The 18,041-nt window shown below is 35.1% G+C and overlaps 1 protein-coding gene across 3 annotated transcripts; it reads left to right on the top strand.

The window, feature by feature from the left end:
- The first annotated feature begins 1,269 nt into the window (after positions 1 to 1,269).
- LOC131661514 (urease-like) lies at positions 1,270 to 17,721 on the top strand. Of its 3 annotated transcripts, XM_058931084.1 has the most exons (18): positions 1,270 to 1,534; positions 1,612 to 1,685; positions 11,547 to 11,592; positions 11,679 to 11,784; positions 11,931 to 12,076; positions 12,589 to 12,699; positions 12,885 to 13,051; positions 13,153 to 13,534; positions 13,632 to 13,740; positions 13,930 to 14,069; positions 14,734 to 14,871; positions 15,176 to 15,267; positions 15,564 to 15,693; positions 15,769 to 15,927; positions 16,223 to 16,390; positions 16,614 to 16,748; positions 17,098 to 17,173; positions 17,283 to 17,721. In XM_058931084.1, the coding sequence occupies exons 1-18, from the start codon at positions 1,409 to 1,411 to the stop codon at positions 17,498 to 17,500; spliced, it is 2,523 nt and encodes an 840-aa protein (XP_058787067.1). In that variant the 5' UTR covers positions 1,270 to 1,408; the 3' UTR covers positions 17,501 to 17,721. The 3 variants fall into 3 exon arrangements, with proteins under 3 accessions (XP_058787067.1, XP_058787069.1, XP_058787068.1); XM_058931086.1 differs by lacking the exons at positions 1,270 to 1,534; positions 1,612 to 1,685 and adding an exon at positions 11,028 to 11,334; XM_058931085.1 differs by lacking the exons at positions 1,270 to 1,534; positions 1,612 to 1,685 and adding an exon at positions 11,028 to 11,403.
- The last annotated feature ends 320 nt before the right edge of the window (positions 17,722 to 18,041 follow it).

The following is an 18,041-nucleotide window of genomic DNA, read 5'->3' as shown; positions in this document are numbered from 1 at the left end:
AACGTGCAGTTATTTATTTGAGTCGATAGAGCAATTATGGTGAATACGACACTGCTCAGTGGTCCATCTCCAAGAACAAGTAAAGAAGCTGGCTCGTGATAGGTTCGTGAAATTGTTCAGGATCTCGTGGGAAACGTGTTCTAGCAATTGTATTCTTCCGTACCAAATTTTTTTCAAAACTCAAAAAGCTTATTTTCCATTCATTATTAATTACTCTCCCTATATCTTTTTTCATTTTTAATTTTTATTGTTGTTTGTTAATTTTTTATCAAAATTTTAGATTTTTTTATGTTAACTACACAGTTTTACATCTCTTTGTTTTTCTTTTATTTTAAATACTTAATTAAAAATTTTAGTTTATTTTTATTTTCTTTTCTTTCTTTTTAAACTTATTTTTTCCAACTAAATTATTATTATTAATTATTCAGTAACAATTTATCTTTCTTTCAATAAATTTGATATTCATCTATTTTTTTTTAATTATTTAATAAAATCTGTATTTTATTAGCTATTTTTTTTCTATTTTCATAGTTATTTAGAAAAAAAAACTAATTAAACCACTTTTAATAGTCATTTATAAAAAAAAATTTACATTTCCATATTTTGAATATTTTTTAAAGCAAAATGATCATGGTGAAACATTATAATTTTCTATGTTTTAGTGTCTTTTGAGTATACATGTTTAAGATTCAATTAGTGATATTATTGATCCGTTCATGACCTCTACGAGATTAAATACTATTTCTATTCCCATAAATGAACAATAATAAAAAATTCAATAGTCTTAAAATATCTAATTTTTCTGTTCTAATTTACTACTATTTTTTTTTTTACAAAATTTATTTCTAACTTAATTGATTAATTTTTTATTTCTTCACATCTTTAATTCTATCATAATAGCACTCAATTTCAAATTTATTAATTAATTTAATATTAATTTAATTTAATAGAAATAAATATCGCTAAATATATAAAATTATATATTTTATTCTACTAAATTGCACCACTTATAATTATATCCACTAAAACTAGCATATGAATAAGAGTTATACTTTGCATTTAAAATAATACCCGCGTGAATAAGAGTTCTAGTTTAGCCATTATTGGATGTATTAATATTTGTATTTATATTATTTATACAGTATTTTAAAAGTGATTTATTTTATTTTTGAAAAATGGCACCAGTAGTACGGGAATTTTATCTCGTTTATAACGTGCGTCGAGAAGCGCAATTATGGTGAATATACGACACTTGCTCGTGATAGGTTCGTGAAATTGTAGTATTCAATTTGTTCAGTATCTCCAAAACAATACTATTATTACTACTATTACTGTGTTACATATTCTCCTCAACTTTAGCCAACTTCATTCTCATTTTGCATCCATTATACTGATTTGATTTGAGAAAATGAAACTGTGTCAAAGAGAAATCGAAAAACTTCAACTGCACAATGCTGGTTTTCTTGCTCAGAAACGTCTCGCTCGTGGTTTGAAACTCAACCATACTGAAGCTGTGGCTCTTATAGCAACGCAGGTTTTTTTTTCTCTCTTTATCGATTCGTTTCCGATAAGATTGGAGAGTTTGTTATCTGATCGATTTTGTTTGTGTAGATTGTTGAATTTGTTCGGAATGGTGATAAGTCTGTTGCAGAGTTAATGGCAATTGGAACAAAGATATTAGGAAGGTATAATATGCTCATGTTGCACTTTCGTCATTCATGAAAACTTTTTTTTTTTTTTGGTATTAACTGTTGGTGATTTTAGTATCATCAATGCATTTTGGTAGTAATGTGATTTACTATAGGCCAATGCAATTATGCGTTAAGTTTGAAACGAGTTAGTGTAGTGCGGAGTGCACGCTCGTCGAACCAAACGCGTAATTGAATATGAATAATAGAAACGGGCATAACGTTTCGTTTGAATAGTTGCACCCGTTCCCAACGGACATAACGATTCGTTTGAATAGTTGCACCCGTTCCCAACGGACATAACGATTCGTTTGAATAGTTGCACCCGTTCCAACAGACATAACTGTTTCCGAAGAGGTGTGTCTGTTCGCTTCTATTATTGGTCTCCTATATAAGGAGTCTTTTGGTCTCGATTTGAAAGACGAAATTACATACTTCCTCTCTACATTCTGATCTGTTCTCCATTGTCAGAAACAGATCGTTCTTCAAGAATTATCCCCGCAAAGATTTCGTGAACCCAGACAAGAATAGGGTCGAAATACTTTGTTCGGAAAGTGAACGAACATGATTCTTGAAGATATCCAGGATTATCATACCAAATATCTAACAAACGAACAAAGTATTTTTTCTGATAATCATGGCTGGAGGAGGAAGCACCGTCAAGGAGATGACTAAAAGTTTCGGAAAATTAGACAAGTTTCAAGGACAATTTACATATGGTGAACACACGGAAAATTTACATCATAAACCGGGTACATTTTTGTTCTATAAATTATAATACGAAGCTTTACTATATCAAAGTTGTTTTGTTGATATTATAATTTTCTGGTAATAATTAATCTATATTTATAACTCGGTTATGCATGTTCTCCATTTCATCATTTTCTTTGATTATGTTACAGTGCCATAATTGTAGTGCCATAATTATTGAATGATTATAAACTTTTCATGGGTGAATATATTATTTACATATTATGATGCATTTAGTTTCGCTTAAGAATAATTGTTTAGTCGGAAACAGCCTTGAAATCTGGAAACAAATTATTAATGGCATAATGGGTGTTGTGAGTTAATTAAATACACATGATAATAGCAAAAGTGATCATTCTAGTGTATGAAGTTTGTTTGTGTTTTACATATTGTTTCTGATAGCCACTCACATTAATTGTTAAGGTGCCAGTGGTATTTAGTTTGAATTTTTGTTTGGAAATTTTCTGGAATTTATTTGTTAAATTAATTAATAAATCTTGTAAAAAGAATAGTGAAAAGTTGCTACTTGCTGCTACATTCAAACAAAGGATGTGTTGCCAAAGGACACATGTATTCAAACTGGTACGAATTGAAACAAATCAATGCATTCTTTTAGATGATGATTATGAACCGTTGCAACCATAAGGGAGATAATGTCAATTTGGCTACAAGAATGTCAATTTGGTACGAACAAATCAATTTTTCAAACTATGAAATTGATAATGTCAATTTGGCTACAAGAATGTCAATTTGGTACGAACAAATCAATTTTTCAAACTATGAAATTGAATTTTGATTTGTACTCTATGTGAATAACATGCTGGTGTTAAATGAAATTTATTATTATAAAGATCATTCAAAGATGGATCTTAGAGTCTAATATAACTATTGAATTCCGAGATGTGGAATTTGAGAATCTTATCGCGGAGGATAAGGAATTCAAAATTCCCACAAAAGAAAACCTCGTGAGGAAGGTTCTCTAAGGATTTATTGAAAAATAAATCGAGAGTTTGTCGATGATTGTTGAAAAACAAATCGAACTTAGAATAAGCAAAGTCTGAAAGGCTAAGCATATAAGACCGAACAAAATCACTTTTCGACTTATTTCTCTTGTGCAAAAGGAAATAGTGAGAGTTTTGTTCGTGATGTTCTTATTCTTCAAGTGGAAGACGATCCTAAGACTTATAAGGAAGCAATAGCTTCAAAGGACTATGTTTTTGGAATAATAGAAGAAATAGATTCATTAATGTCAAACCATACTTGGAACTTGTCGATCTACTTAAAATATCAAAATCCATTGGATGCAAATGGATGTTTAGAAGGAAGTTTTATAGTGATGATACACTAAACCTCTACAAGAATTGATTAGTAACCAAAGGCTTCAGACAAAAAGAAGGGATTGATTATTTCGATACCTATGCTCCAGTTGCCCGTATCACTACTATTAGATTGTTGATTGCCTTGGCGGCTATTCATAATCTAGTGATTCATCAAATGGATGTCAAAATAGCATTTTTGAATGGTGATTGGAAGAAGAAGTGTATATGAAGCAACCTGAAGGATTTGTAATGCCTGGTAATGAGCACAAAGTGTGTAAGCTAGTTAAGTCGTTGTATGGGCTGAAACAAGCTCCGAAGCAGTGGCATCAAAAGTTTGATGAGGTTGTTTTGTCTAATGGTTTCATTCTAAACCAAGCTGACAAATGTGTATATAGCAAATTTGATACATCCGATAAAGGAGTTTTCATTTGTCTATATGTTGATGACATGTTGATCTTTGGCACCGACCAAAGTCAAGTTGATAAAACAAAGGATTTCTTGTCATCAAAGTTCTCCATGAATGATATGGGAGAAGCGGACGTTATTCTTGGTATTAAGATTAAACACGAAAATAAGGGGATTGTAATTATGCAATCTCATTACATTGAGAAAATACTCAAGAAGTTCGATTATGAAAATTGTTCTCCAATAAGTACTCCCATGGATCCAGGAGAAAAGCTTATGCCAAATACAAGTAAACCTGTGGATCAACTCGAATACTTAAGAGCTATAGGCTCTTTGATGTATGCTATGATTAGCACTAGATCGAAATATTGCTTATGCGGTTGGAAAGTTGAGCAGATTTACTAGTAATCCTAGTAGACATCATTGGCATGCAATAACTAGGGCATTCAAGTACTTGAAGGGTACTATGGATTATGGATTGTCATATATGGGATTTCCTTCGGTGTTAGAGGGTTATTCGGATGCTAGTTGGATAAATAATGTTGAAGATTCATCCTCTACAAGTGGATGGGTGTTCTTGCTTGGGGGAGGTGCCATCTCATGGGCTTCCAAGAAGCAAACATGTATAACTAGTTCCACAATGGAATCTGAGTTTGTAGCATTAGGTGCTGCTGGTAAAGAAGCAGAATGGCTAAGGAACTTGGTATATGAGATTCCGATATGGCCTAAACCGATATCACCAATTTCTATCCGTTGTGATAGCAGTGCCACACTGGCTAAAGCGTATAGTCAAATATACAATGGAAAGTCTAGACATTTGGGTATTAGACATAGTATGATTAGGGAATTAATCATGAATGGGGTGATATCTATTGAGTTTGTTCGGTCGCAACAAAACTTAACTGACCACTTGACGAAGGGGTTAGCAAGAGACTTAGTGAAGAAGTCGGTAATTGGGATGGGATTAAAGTCCATTTAAATCTATTAGTTATGGTATACCCAATTCCCTTCTAATACAACGTTAGAAGCAGAATTCAATGTGGAAAGATCATAGTTAAAGATTGGAGCAATTGTGTTTATCTTCCCAAGGTATGTGCTCAGACCTGCAAGTGATGGCTAGGTTGAAGTATATCTTCTTAATGGTTCTTTTGAAAAATTGCAAATGCAGGTGCAAGATTAAAAGGATCACCTATGTGAGCATGAAGTTTTGCCGCTTCAAGAAGCTTGGACTTGGCTTCCTATATGCTTATTAATGGATAAGGACACATGGCTTGTAAAGTGTCAAGTATGAATAGTAGAGTATTGTAAGAAACATATGTGTACTATATCTTTAAATATTCAAATGGATTGACGGGTTCAATCATTATGACACCCCGATTTTCGAATATTTGGAATGTGTATTTGTACTAAGATGAAAATTCAATCGTAAGACATTTTCCTCTATGCATTTGTTTGATCGTTATACCTGTAAAGTAACTCAAGGATTATACTAAAATGGGGGGAGTTTGTTGGTGATTTTAGTATCATCAATGCATTTTGGTAGTAATGTGATTTACTATAGGCCAATGCAATTATGCGTTAAGTTTGAAACGAGTTAGTGTAGTGCGGAGTGCACGCTCGTCGAACCAAACGCGTAATTGAATATGAATAATAGAAACGGGCATAACGTTTCGTTTGAATAGTTGCACCCGTTCCCAACGGACATAACGATTCGTTTGAATAGTTGCACCCGTTCCCAACGGACATAACGATTCGTTTGAATAGTTGCACCCGTTCCAACAGACATAACTGTTTCCGAAGAGGTGTGTCTGTTCGCTTCTATTATTGGTCTCCTATATAAGGAGTCTTTTGGTCTCGATTTGAAAGACGAAATTACATACTTCCTCTCTACATTCTGATCTGTTCTCCATTGTCAGAAACAGATCGTTCTTCAAGAATTATCCCCGCAAAGATTTCGTGAACCCAGACAAGAATAGGGTCGAAATACTTTGTTCGGAAAGTGAACGAACACGATTCTTGAAGATATCCAGGATTATCATACCAAATATCTAACATTAACTAATCACAGATCTTAACCTAATTTGTTGAATGGAATAACAAGTTTGGTATTAACTAATCACAGATCTTAACATAATTCAAAAGGAGTATTGAACTAGTATTTTGGAGGGTTTAGATCAATTATTCAAATTCCGTATATATTGTTATAATAATTTAAATATTAAAAATATATTAATATATATTTATTATTTTACACGAAAAATATAGTCTAAAATACTACATTTATTTTTTTTAATAAGTTATGATTCATTGAAGGAAAAAAATTCTCTCACAAGCAACAAAAGATCCATTCTACCTAAAACAAGAATAAGCTAAAGGTAGAATGTTCCAAATATGAAAATTATTAGTCATAGAAGATCTACAATCAAACTCCATCCATTTGCAAGAAAACAACTTAATAGGCGATATACATTCTGAAAAACTACATGCACTACCTTTGAACAAAATGGTGTTGCGCATCAACCACAAACTCCACACAGATGCCATCCATAATATTAGAGTTTATCAAGCAAAGCAAAAGAGACGTTTTGTTCAAGAGTTCCCTCAATAATATTAGAGTTTATGTTAATAGCTTCAGCACAAGATTTGACCAAGAAAGTGTTGTTTCCGACGGGAATCCACTTGAAGTCATCTTCCTCATTCTAACTTGGGCAGAAAAACTACGCAACTCCTTGAAATCCTCGAACTGCAAGCTGGCCTCAACTTCTAAAACTCGCACAATTGTTTGAAATTCCCAACGCCAATGAACTTCATCCCACGAACCTACCTCTGCCACATATAACAGCTTCGAACACTTCAGGGAAAGCATCCTTCATGGACTGATTTTCCATCCAAATACCATACCAAAAAGCAGTTCTACTACCATCTTTGCACCTGCAAGAAATACAACCGACAAACCCACAAGGATCGCTATTATATTTGAAGTCCAATAGCACCATGTCCCTCCACCAAATTGAGTCTCCTCTAGAGAAAACATTTTTGTCGCTAATAAACACTTTAACATCCGACTTCGTGTATCTATGCCTCAATAAATCATACCAAATCGCGTTCTTTTCCTTCAAAATCCTCCACTTCCACTTAATAAGGAGGGCCTTATTCAAAGAACCTACGTCTTTAATACCAAGCCCTCCAAAAGTTTTAGACTTACAAACCGTTTTCCAACTGACCCAGTGAACCGACCTCTTATTCTCACTCCCATGTCACAAAAAGTTTCTTTGAATTCTTCGAATTTCAATAAACACTTTAACCGGAGCTTTGTAGAAAGATAATGAGTAAATAGGAAAGGCATTCAACACAAAATAAATGAGCACTACTCCTCCACCTAAAGAAACATGTCTGCCCTTCCAAGTGGCCAACCTGCTCTTGATATTCCTCACCAACTCCTTCCATATAAACTCATGCCTTAGACTATCTCCTACCATAATGGCGAGAAATTTAAACGGTAACTGGTCGATGCAACAAGCCAAAAGAGAAGAAGTTACACTCATAAGCTAGTCACAAACATTAATACCATAAAGTTTGCTTTTGAAAAAAATTCACTTTCAGACCTGACATGACTTCGAAACCTCTCAAAATGGCTTTAACACTCCACAGGTTGTCGCTACAGCCATCTCCCAAAATGATTTTGTCGTCCGCAAATTGGAGAATGTTAACAGAAAGCTCCTCATTAATTCAAAATCCTTTATAAGCACCTTCATCAATAACCCTCTTCATTAACCCCGTTAAGCCTTCCATAACCAAAATAAACAAAAAAGGCAATAACAGATCACCCTCTCCACTTTAAAATCTTTCGTGGTACTTCCATTAACAAGAACTGACATAGAACTATTGAAAATGCATCCATCCATCCATTTGATCCAAACACCTCCAAACCCCGTCTTATGAAGCAAGAATCTCAAATAATTCTAACTCGCGCTGTCATAGCCTTTTCGTAATCCACCTTCAAAACCATACATCCTTGTTTCTCCCCCTTTGCCAAATTTAAGACTTCATTCACCATCAAAATACCATCTGAAATATTTCTAACCGAAACAAACACATACTGATTAAAGGATATAATCTTACCAATAACACATTTGAGCCTCGACGCTAAAATCTTGTAAATTATTTTGTCAACCAACGAGGCAAATTAGTCTATAATCGGACAGAGATTGAGGATTGTTAACTTTTGGGATTAGAGAGATGAAAGAGAAAGTACAAGATTTTGTTAACTTAGCTTTCTCATGAAAGTCCTTCACAAAGCAGAAGATATCCTCCTTAATAGTATGCTAACACTTAATAAATTCAAACGAAAAACCGTCCGAAGCAATGCTTTTATTTTCATCACAATTCCAAATCGCCTCCTTAATTTCTTCTTATAGGAAAGTTTTTTCTAACCAACTTCTGTCTTGATCACTCAAGCTATTAAAATGAATTCCTTCGGGAACTAGCCTGTTGTTGCAACTTTCTTTGTAAAAACCTTCAAAATGAATCTTGACTGCCTCCGTAACCTCCTTCACCCCATCCACTCTTCCACTCTCACTGTACACCATGTTGATATAATTCCTCTTGTACCCATCTTTCAAAGAATTGTGAAAATAGCGAGAAGTAATATCTCCTTCTTTCAACCGCATTTGTCTTAAATTCAACCGCATCATAAACTCTTTGAGCTCTAATTTATTCCCTAACTCCTCAATGACCTTATTTCTATCCTCTACAAGATTTCCAATAGGGCCACCATGATTAATAACAAGCAGGTTTTCTAAGTCATTCAGCCTCGTTACATGTTCATCAACCTTTAAATCTATCTAGCCAAAAACCTCCCTTTTCCACCATCTAAGCCTATTTTTTAAATTTTAAGCTTCTCATACAATCTATAATCACCCCTACCCTTCACCTTGATCTTCTTTTGTTCCTCTATGATAAAAGAAGAAAACCCTTCATGCTTGAACCAACAATTATTGAAACGAAAAGGTTTAGATCCCCATTAAAGCTTACTTGATTTCACCCAAATTGGACAGTGGTCTAAAATATCTTTGGATCCCATCCATTGACCTGTAATGTTCCAATCAACAACAATATTACCTGACAACAAGAATTTTTCCAATTTGCTCATGGCAGTCACACTTTCGTTGAACCAAGTGAATCTACCTCCGATACACAACATATCTAGAAGATCCATATCTTTAATAAATTGCTTGAATTCTTCAATCTCTTGGTTCTACTAATCGCTCCTATCCCCAATTTTTCCTCCTCATGAGAAACTGTGTTTAAATCACCCCCTAAGACACCAAAGTCCACTGGTACTTTTCTGTTTCCACTTCACCAACTCACTCCACATAGAGCTCCATAAAACAGGATTACAAGATGCATGAATGTTCACAAAGAAATAGATTTCCCCTTTTCACATAGCATTTAACCCCGCAAAACCTGCCCCTCTGAAACTAAAATTAAGGGATAACTGATTTCTCTTCCACAAAATGAACTTACCGCCCGAAGCTCCTCTAGATTCAACATCTGACCACTCCACATCCAAATTACCCCAAAATTCCGCCACTAGACAACAATTAAAGCTAGCCACTTTTGATTCTTGAATAAAGCATTAATCAATATTACCCGATTGAATAAGGAAGCTGATTCTTTTCCCTTTAGCTATTCTACCACCACCTCTGATATTGAGAGAAAGGATATTCATGATAACCTTTTGTGAGCCACCACCCTTGAAGTCTTCTCTCTTTTTATCTCTAACTTCCATCGCTTTAATAACTCTCACTGAATCCTCTATCTTCGTACTGCTAACAATACCCAAATTTGTAATGGATTCCCAAACGACCTTACTCAATACTAAATCACAATTCTACTTCAAATAGTTGTTGCAAAGAGCTACATCAAAATCCATCAGAGAGTCACAACACAAAATCGAGCCTCCAGAAAAACGGTCCTCACCTTTGTTAATTTTGCAACAAGAACGTTGACCAATAACGGAAGCTTTCGGATTCTTAGCCAAAAGACAAGCAAAGTACGAATGATTGATCAATACCATATCGCCCTAGCAGCCTCCTCGCAATTTTCCAAGCAAAAAGCGTCACAAAACCATATCCATAGTCACCTCGTGACCAGACGACGTTACCTCTTTTACTTCGTTATACTCCCCTGTCCCAAAATTAGTGTCGTTCTAACCAAAAAAAATTGCAAAGCCCGCCCGCCCCGCCCCGCCAAAGCCCGCCGCTTGCCAAAACCCGCTCCTCCTCCAAAACTCACTCTTTTTTTAGTTAATTCTAGTAATTGCAATTCTTAATGGTTTATTTTATATATTTATTTATAAATATATGTTATATTTTTTAGAGTAAATTTGTTAAAAAATTACTTTTATAAAAATTTGTATTAAAAAATAAGTGAAAAGTTTAATTAAAAGGTAAAAAAAAACATATTAATCTATTAAAAAAATATAAATAAAAATAAGCGGGTAAGCCCGCCGCCCGCCAACCCGCCATCTTGGCGGGGCGGACATGATTTTGATGCCCATTTTACTTGGCGGGCATGCCCGCTCCGCTCGTTTTTTGGCGGACATAAGGCGGGGCGGGCGGCCCGTTTTGCCACCCCTACTTTTTAACAACCAATAATTATTAAGGGTACTTTTGTAAAAATATTACCTTTATTGACTCAATCACTACTTTCTTAATTTGTGTGTAACAAGCTTAAACGACTTTTATTTTGAGATGGAGAGAGTAAGTAGCAAGATTATCTAACACTAAGGGTGAGAATAGGCTTGGCCGAGTTAGAATTTGTCATGCCTGAGGCCTGTTAAAAAAATGTAAAGCTTAAGTTTATCCTACGAAATATGCAAAGAAGATGTAAACGTCTGACGAACGTTGTCCCCATCGAAAGCTACTATAGCCTGAACCCCTTTGACTTCATCAGAAGTCACATCCACGTCGCTATCTCGAAGCCCTTCATCCCTGAAATTATCCAGATTACCTTCCGGATAAACGTCTTCCCCCGCTCCACCGTCACCAGACTCCTCTGAATCAAAGAAGTTAACGGCCATTTTCTTGCATGAACCTCCCACAAGACCCTTAGCTTCCTCCATCATCTTGATTCTAAACTTAACAACGTCCATCTTGGCATTCTTGCTAGTATTATCATCACTGCAAATAAGTCTATACTATTTGAAAGATATTTTATGAATAATATCATTAAGTAGGGTAAATTTATTTAATTTTGCTTATAATCTATTAGAGCCAAATGTGAGTTTGTTAATAATAAGAGGGATTATCATTCTGTGGTGGAAATAGAAGAACTAATGTTTTTGTTTAGTGTGTCTAAATCTGTTTTCATATTGTCACAGGAGACAAGTTCTTTCATCTGTTCCACATCTCTTAGAAACTGTTCAGGTACTCACATCATCATGCCAATGACTCTACTATACAAATACTTTTGTGAGATTCTTCAAAATTATATCATATAAAATTGAATGCAGGTTGAAGCTACCTTTCCTGATGGGACTAAGTTAATCACGGTTCATGACCCAATTGCCTCTGAAAATGGAAACCTTGAACTAGCATTATTTGGTTCTTTTCTTCCAGGTATGCCTATATGGCAACGACTCTTTATTGTGTCTTTGCTTATTTTGAGTTTAAGACCATATAAATGTTGTTATGAAATTTTAGTATCATCAGAATTTCTATTGTTTATGTGAAAAGGTTTTGATGGATGGAAATTGTGTTTACAGTACCTTCACTTGACATGTTTATCGAGAACAATGAAGATTACATCATTCCTGGTGAAATAAAATCTGGAGATGGAAGCCTGGTTCTTAACGCTGGAAGGGAGGCCGTCTCTCTTAAAGTTGTAAACAATGGAGACAGGCCAATTCAGGTGTTTCCCAGCGTGTTTCACACCTCACACCTTTACATTTTGGATAAATTTATGCTTTTTATTTATTCCAGATCAGATAAAAAAATACTTGAAACATGCTCTAGTTACACATGGTTCCAGTGTTATAAATGAAGTAGGATAAGTTGTGCATATGTTATAACAAAGTGATGTCAACGAACATGGCTAAATCAGTACTTGTTTCCTTGAATCAATCATGGAGGATTTAAACAGTTTATTTTCTGAAAATTAGAATCTGAGAATGTGAATGTCATTCACCTCTTTGTACTCAGAATCAACTATCCCTGAATCATAGTTAATTAAGGAAATAGAACCTTTTGAATTTTTCATGTCAAGTTTAATGCATTAATATAGTTATAATTGTCGAAGATTGTCAAATATCAATATCAAAAGTTCACTGTGTCATATATTCCAGCTTATTGACTCCTTTCGTTGTACTGCCAATAGAAAAATAACTGTAGCAGGTATTTTACAATATTTCTGAAAATTTCCAGGTTGGAAGCCACTATCATTTTATTGAAGTAAATCCCTACTTAACCTTTGATCGAAGAAAAGCATTTCGCAAGCGCCTTAATATAGCATCTGGGACTTCAACACGCTTTGAGGTGGAATTCTATGCTTTTGGTCAATTTTTGAACCTACCAGAGTAATTGTAATGTATAGTGATAGGCCTTTTATTTCTATCATATAGTTCATTGAATTTTTTGAACTTCAGTGCCAGTCTAAAATGAGCGGGCTAGACGCAACCTTTTAGTGAACTAATTAACCAAAAAACATTTACTCTTGATAGCCAGGGGAATGTAAAACTGCTATTCTTGTAAGCATTGGAGGTTCCAAAGTCATCCGAGGAGGTAACAACATTGTTGATGATCCAGTTAATGGTTTGACTTGTATAGAAAAAGCCATGGAGGCTGTCATAACAAGGGGATTCGGGCATAAGGAAGATGAAAATGCAAGGTTTGTGATTTGTTATTATAATTATTGTTATATAAACTTGTCTACTTCTTCGCCAATTCCATGATTGAGAAGATTTCTTGCCTCAAATATGAATTTACTAGGGAAGGTATTACCGGTGAAGACTATTCATTGACTAAAGTAATTCCTCGAGAGGACTATGCTAACAAGTATGGCCCTACTACTGGTGACAAAATTCGTCTTGGTGACACTAACTTGTTTGCGGAAATTGAAAAAGATTTTGCTGTCTATGGTGATGAATGTGTTTTTGGAAGTGGGAAAGTCATAAGAGATGGAATGGGTCAGTCGTGTGGCCATTCACCTGATCTTCCTTCCTTGGATACTGTTATAACAAATGCTGTAATCATCGATTATACTGGAATTTACAAAGCAGATATTGGTATTAAGGATGGCCTTATTGCCTCAATTGGAAAATCAGGAAATCCAGATGTTATGGATGGTGTATTTGATAATATGATCGTTGGGGTAAGTTCCTTTCCAGATATCTGATGACTGATGCAATGAATTGAATTCCTTCATCATTATCTTGATACAGCTTATATGCACACTGTCCCATGTCTAGACTAATACTGAAGTTATTGCTGGAGAGGGCTTTATTGTAACAGCTGGTGCTATAGATTGTCATGTGCATTTTATATGCCCTCAATTAGTATATGAAGCCATATCAAGTGGTGAGTTTCACTTCTAAAAGCAACTTCTAATGAAAGTGCTCGTTACATGAATTTTAAATGTTCAATGCATGCTCTCTTAGAGTTTTGGATACTTTGAGATCATTTGGCTGCGCAATACTATATTTGTATGTATTGTAGGTTCGCTTCACTTCGAAGATTTTGTTGAGTTCTTTTTTTTTTTATCTATAGGGATCACAACATTAGTGGGAGGAGGAGCTGGACCAGCTTCTGGAACACGTGCTACAACTTGCACACCTGCACCGATTCAGATGAAAAGGATGCTGCGATCAACAGATGACCTGCCTCTAAACTTCGGTTTTACTGGAAAAGTCTGTTTTCTCCTTTTCCTTTTTGTTATAATAATGCTTTTTTGGTTATTTTTTCTCATTTCTGCTCAAGCTTATAAGTTGGACCTCTCGAATACCTTGTTAGGAAAGAATAGGAGAGAAATCTCTCCTCCAAGGTTTCTTCTTCACAATAGAGTTGCTAGTTGCTACTCTTTTCACAATGCTTACTGTTAAGAGTCCCACATCGGACAATATATGGCCTGAACATGTCCTTATAAGTGGGGGGCAATCCTCACCCTACAAGCCGGTTTTGTAGGGTTGAGTTAGGTCCAACCACATTTCTTAAAATGGTATCAGAGCCTCGTTTAAGATCCGGTGGGCCACCTTCTATGGTTTCCGCTATCGGGCCACCCACCATTTATTTCCACGCTCCAGTTGTCTAGTCCTGGGCGTGAGGGGGTGTGTTAAGAGTCCCACATCGGACAATATATGGCCTGAACATGTCCTTATAAGTGGGGGGCAATCCTCACCCTACAAGCCGGTTTTGTAGGGTTGAGTTAGGTCCAACCACATTTCTTAACACTTACAATATTTCTACAAATAACTCAATAATGACTAACAAATAACTCTGATTTCCCTATATTCTATCTTAACATACCTTATTTTTATGTTTAAATTTAATTAAAACTTTAATTAATTGCTTTAGGGGAATTGTTCCAAGCCTGAAGAATTACATGAAATAGTCAAAGCTGGAGCTATGGGACTGAAGCTGCATGAGGATTGGGGAACTACTCCAGCGTCAATAGATTCCTGCTTGGATGTTGCAGAACAACATGATATCCAGGTACAATCTTCTCATTACTTTCACTTATTCACTTTTGTATTTTTTTTTTTAACTTTTACAATACACCATTCAAATCTAAATCTTTCTTAATCGTTAGCCTTTCTTGAATTATTTCTATCTCAAATTATTGGACTACCCTCCATATCAAGTAATCTCTACAGTGGAATTTGTGTTGGTGCAACTCCAACTTTCTCCATACTGTATTCATTCTAATCCTTTCTGGTTTTGTGTGTCCGCTCATCAAGGGTAATATTCCAATCTTCATAATATTCTGCTTATTGTTTACTAATTTTTACTATAACAGGTTAATATACATGCTGACACCATAAATGAATCTGGGTTTGTGGAACACACAATTGCTGCATTTGGTGGAAGAAATATTCATGCTTACCACAGGTATATGCTAACTTTGAAAAAAAATTAAGCACGGGTGCTGCATGATTGTTATTTGTCAATTAATGTTGTGAGAAAGAAAAAGATCCATTTTTATGTTATTTGTAAATTTCTTTGTATAGAAAAGTATTGCCATAGTCAAATGGAGCTAATATATATAACTTCTGTGGTAAAACACTTTATGACTTTGTCTTGCTATCCGCCAAAATTGAAAACCGAATGTCTGTTTGGTTCCATTTTCCAATCAAACTTAGATGGTTACTTATTTACGTAGTATTCTGTATTACTTTCCTGGGCAGTGAAGGTGCGGGTGGTGGCCATGCTCCAGATATCATCAAAGTATGTGGTGTAAAGAATGTCCTACCCTCATCAACAAATCCTACACGTCCCTTTACATCAAATACCATAGACGAGCATCTTGATATGTTGGTATGAAAAAAGAAAACAGTAATAGTAATGCAGCTTAAATCATTTGATTCTTAATTTAGGCTTGTTGATGTACAGATGGTCTGCCATCATCTTGATAAGAATATTCCAGAAGATGTTGCTTTTGCAGAATCAAGGATAAGAGCCGGAACAATCGCTGCTGAAGATATTTTGCATGATATGGGTGCAATTAGCATTATTTCTTCTGATTCACAGGCTATGGGTAGAATTGGAGAGGTTCTTCCTTTACTCAAGTCATCCCATCTATTATACTCATTTATTATGAAATAAAGAATTTAAATGCTTGAGGAGGCCATAGTAAATCCCAAAAAAGAAATGGTGTAATCCATAGACATTTCTCTCAATTTGTTTGAAGATCTCTCTTGTTATTGTCTCATGTTATCTTTTTATTGTCATTTTTTCTTCAAAAAAAAAAGGACCATAGTAAATCCCAAAAAAAGAAAAATATGACAGTATACTCATGAAAATTGATAGTACCTAAGGTTTAATTGATGAATAATTTTTCCCTCAGGTGATAAGCAGAACTTGGCAAACTGCCGATAAGATGAAGTCACAAAGAGGACCACTGCAACCCGATGATTGCAACAATGACAACTTTCGAATCAAACGTTATGTTGCAAAGTACACTATAAATCCAGCTATAGCAAATGGTTTGTCGCGGTATATTGGTTCAGTTGAGGTATGTTGTTTGATTGTTTGGCCTTTGTCAATTCGAGCATGAACCTTTTGTGGAAAATGATACATTTTGTGAAAAAATCATGGTTGTGAATTCTCATTAAACTTCTCTTCTTTCATAATGTAACTACTATTTCTTGTCAGACAGAAGCTATGAAGCTGATGCTCGTCTTTCTAATTTTACTATTAGATTGACCACTTCATTTACAGTTTACCTAACCTTGCAGGTGGGAAAGTTAGCTGATCTTGTATTATGGAAACCGTCCTTTTTTGGAGCAAAACCAGAAATGGTGATCAAAGGCGGTGACATTGCATGGGCTGACATCGGTGACGCAAACGCTAGCATCCCAACACCTGAACCGGTAATGTTTTCCTTTATATCTTGACATTAAGCGTCAAACTTAGCTAGCATAACTCATTAATTTTGTGTAAAAGACAAAATTAGTAAATTTAAACAAAAGAAAATATGAAATTAAGATATCCAATTGTTGAAATGAAAGTTGTCGTTCCATAGATTAAAACCTACGAAAAATTCAAATAAAATGACTACTATGAAACTGTATTTCTATAAAATATAAGTAAACTAAATTTGACACACCCTTATGAGATACTGCCACATGGAGAGTGTATATGGAGTATATATGCAACCAGTCTTCTTAGAGATGTTTAATCTAAAAATGTTTCAACTGAACTAGGAACCTGATTTTGCAGGTGATTATGAAACCTATGTTTGGAGCATATGGCAAGGCTGGTAGTGCAAACTCTATTGCTTTTGTGAGCAAGGCATGTGACCCCTTCCTTTTCCCTCTTTCATATGTACACCCATCACACACACGCGCGCGCATAATTCATTACAAACTCACATCACATGTCGATGCTCTGTCTCATGCAGGCAGCTTTGGACTACGGTGTAAAAGCTTTATATGGACTTGACAAGAGGGTGGAAGCCGTGGAGAATGTGAGAAAGATCAGCAAACTAGACATGAAACTGAACGACGCCCTTCCAGAAATCACTGTGGACCCAGAGACATACACAGTCACTGCAGACGGAGAGGTTCTAACCTGCGCTCCGGCCACTACTGTTCCTCTTTCTAGAAATTACTACCTCTTCTAAGCTCAAAATCTCTTCCACCTTTTGAACTGCCATGGGATTCGCATAAGCATATCTGTGCCATTTGTCCAGTAAATTACTTTCTAGACAAAAAAGCAAGTAAGCATACATGTGTTTATGGATTGCCAGATTTAATCATTTGTCCAGCCTAACTTAATACTTTGTTGTGAGACATAGCCATTCATGTCTGGATCATATTTATTATGTTCAATATTTAATCTCTTTGTCGTCGTGTTTAAATACATGCATTCTCTGTCATTCAATATATTAGACGAGGAGTTAAGATGTAAGATGAAGAAAAGAAAGAGCACGACAGGATTTATTTCCTTCTATTTCAATAGTCACCGATGCACCACCAATTATTACTCTCCACTTTTCATTCATGATAATACGATTACACAAATGATTAATGAGAAAAAAATTAGTAAATCATCAGAATTTGGTTCATGTATTTTTGTACACGAAACGAAATGATGTATTTAAAGAGAAAATAGGTGATGCACTGCCAGTGTAAAAAAGTTTTACACTGTCAACCAATCACGAC

This window comes from Vicia villosa, linkage group LG3 (assembly GCF_029867415.1).
Source record: "Vicia villosa cultivar HV-30 ecotype Madison, WI linkage group LG3, Vvil1.0, whole genome shotgun sequence".
Lineage (NCBI taxonomy): Eukaryota > Viridiplantae > Streptophyta > Magnoliopsida > Fabales > Fabaceae > Vicia > Vicia villosa.
The sequence above is the reverse complement of the archived record's forward strand: the minus strand, read 5'-3'. Positions and strand labels throughout refer to the sequence as shown.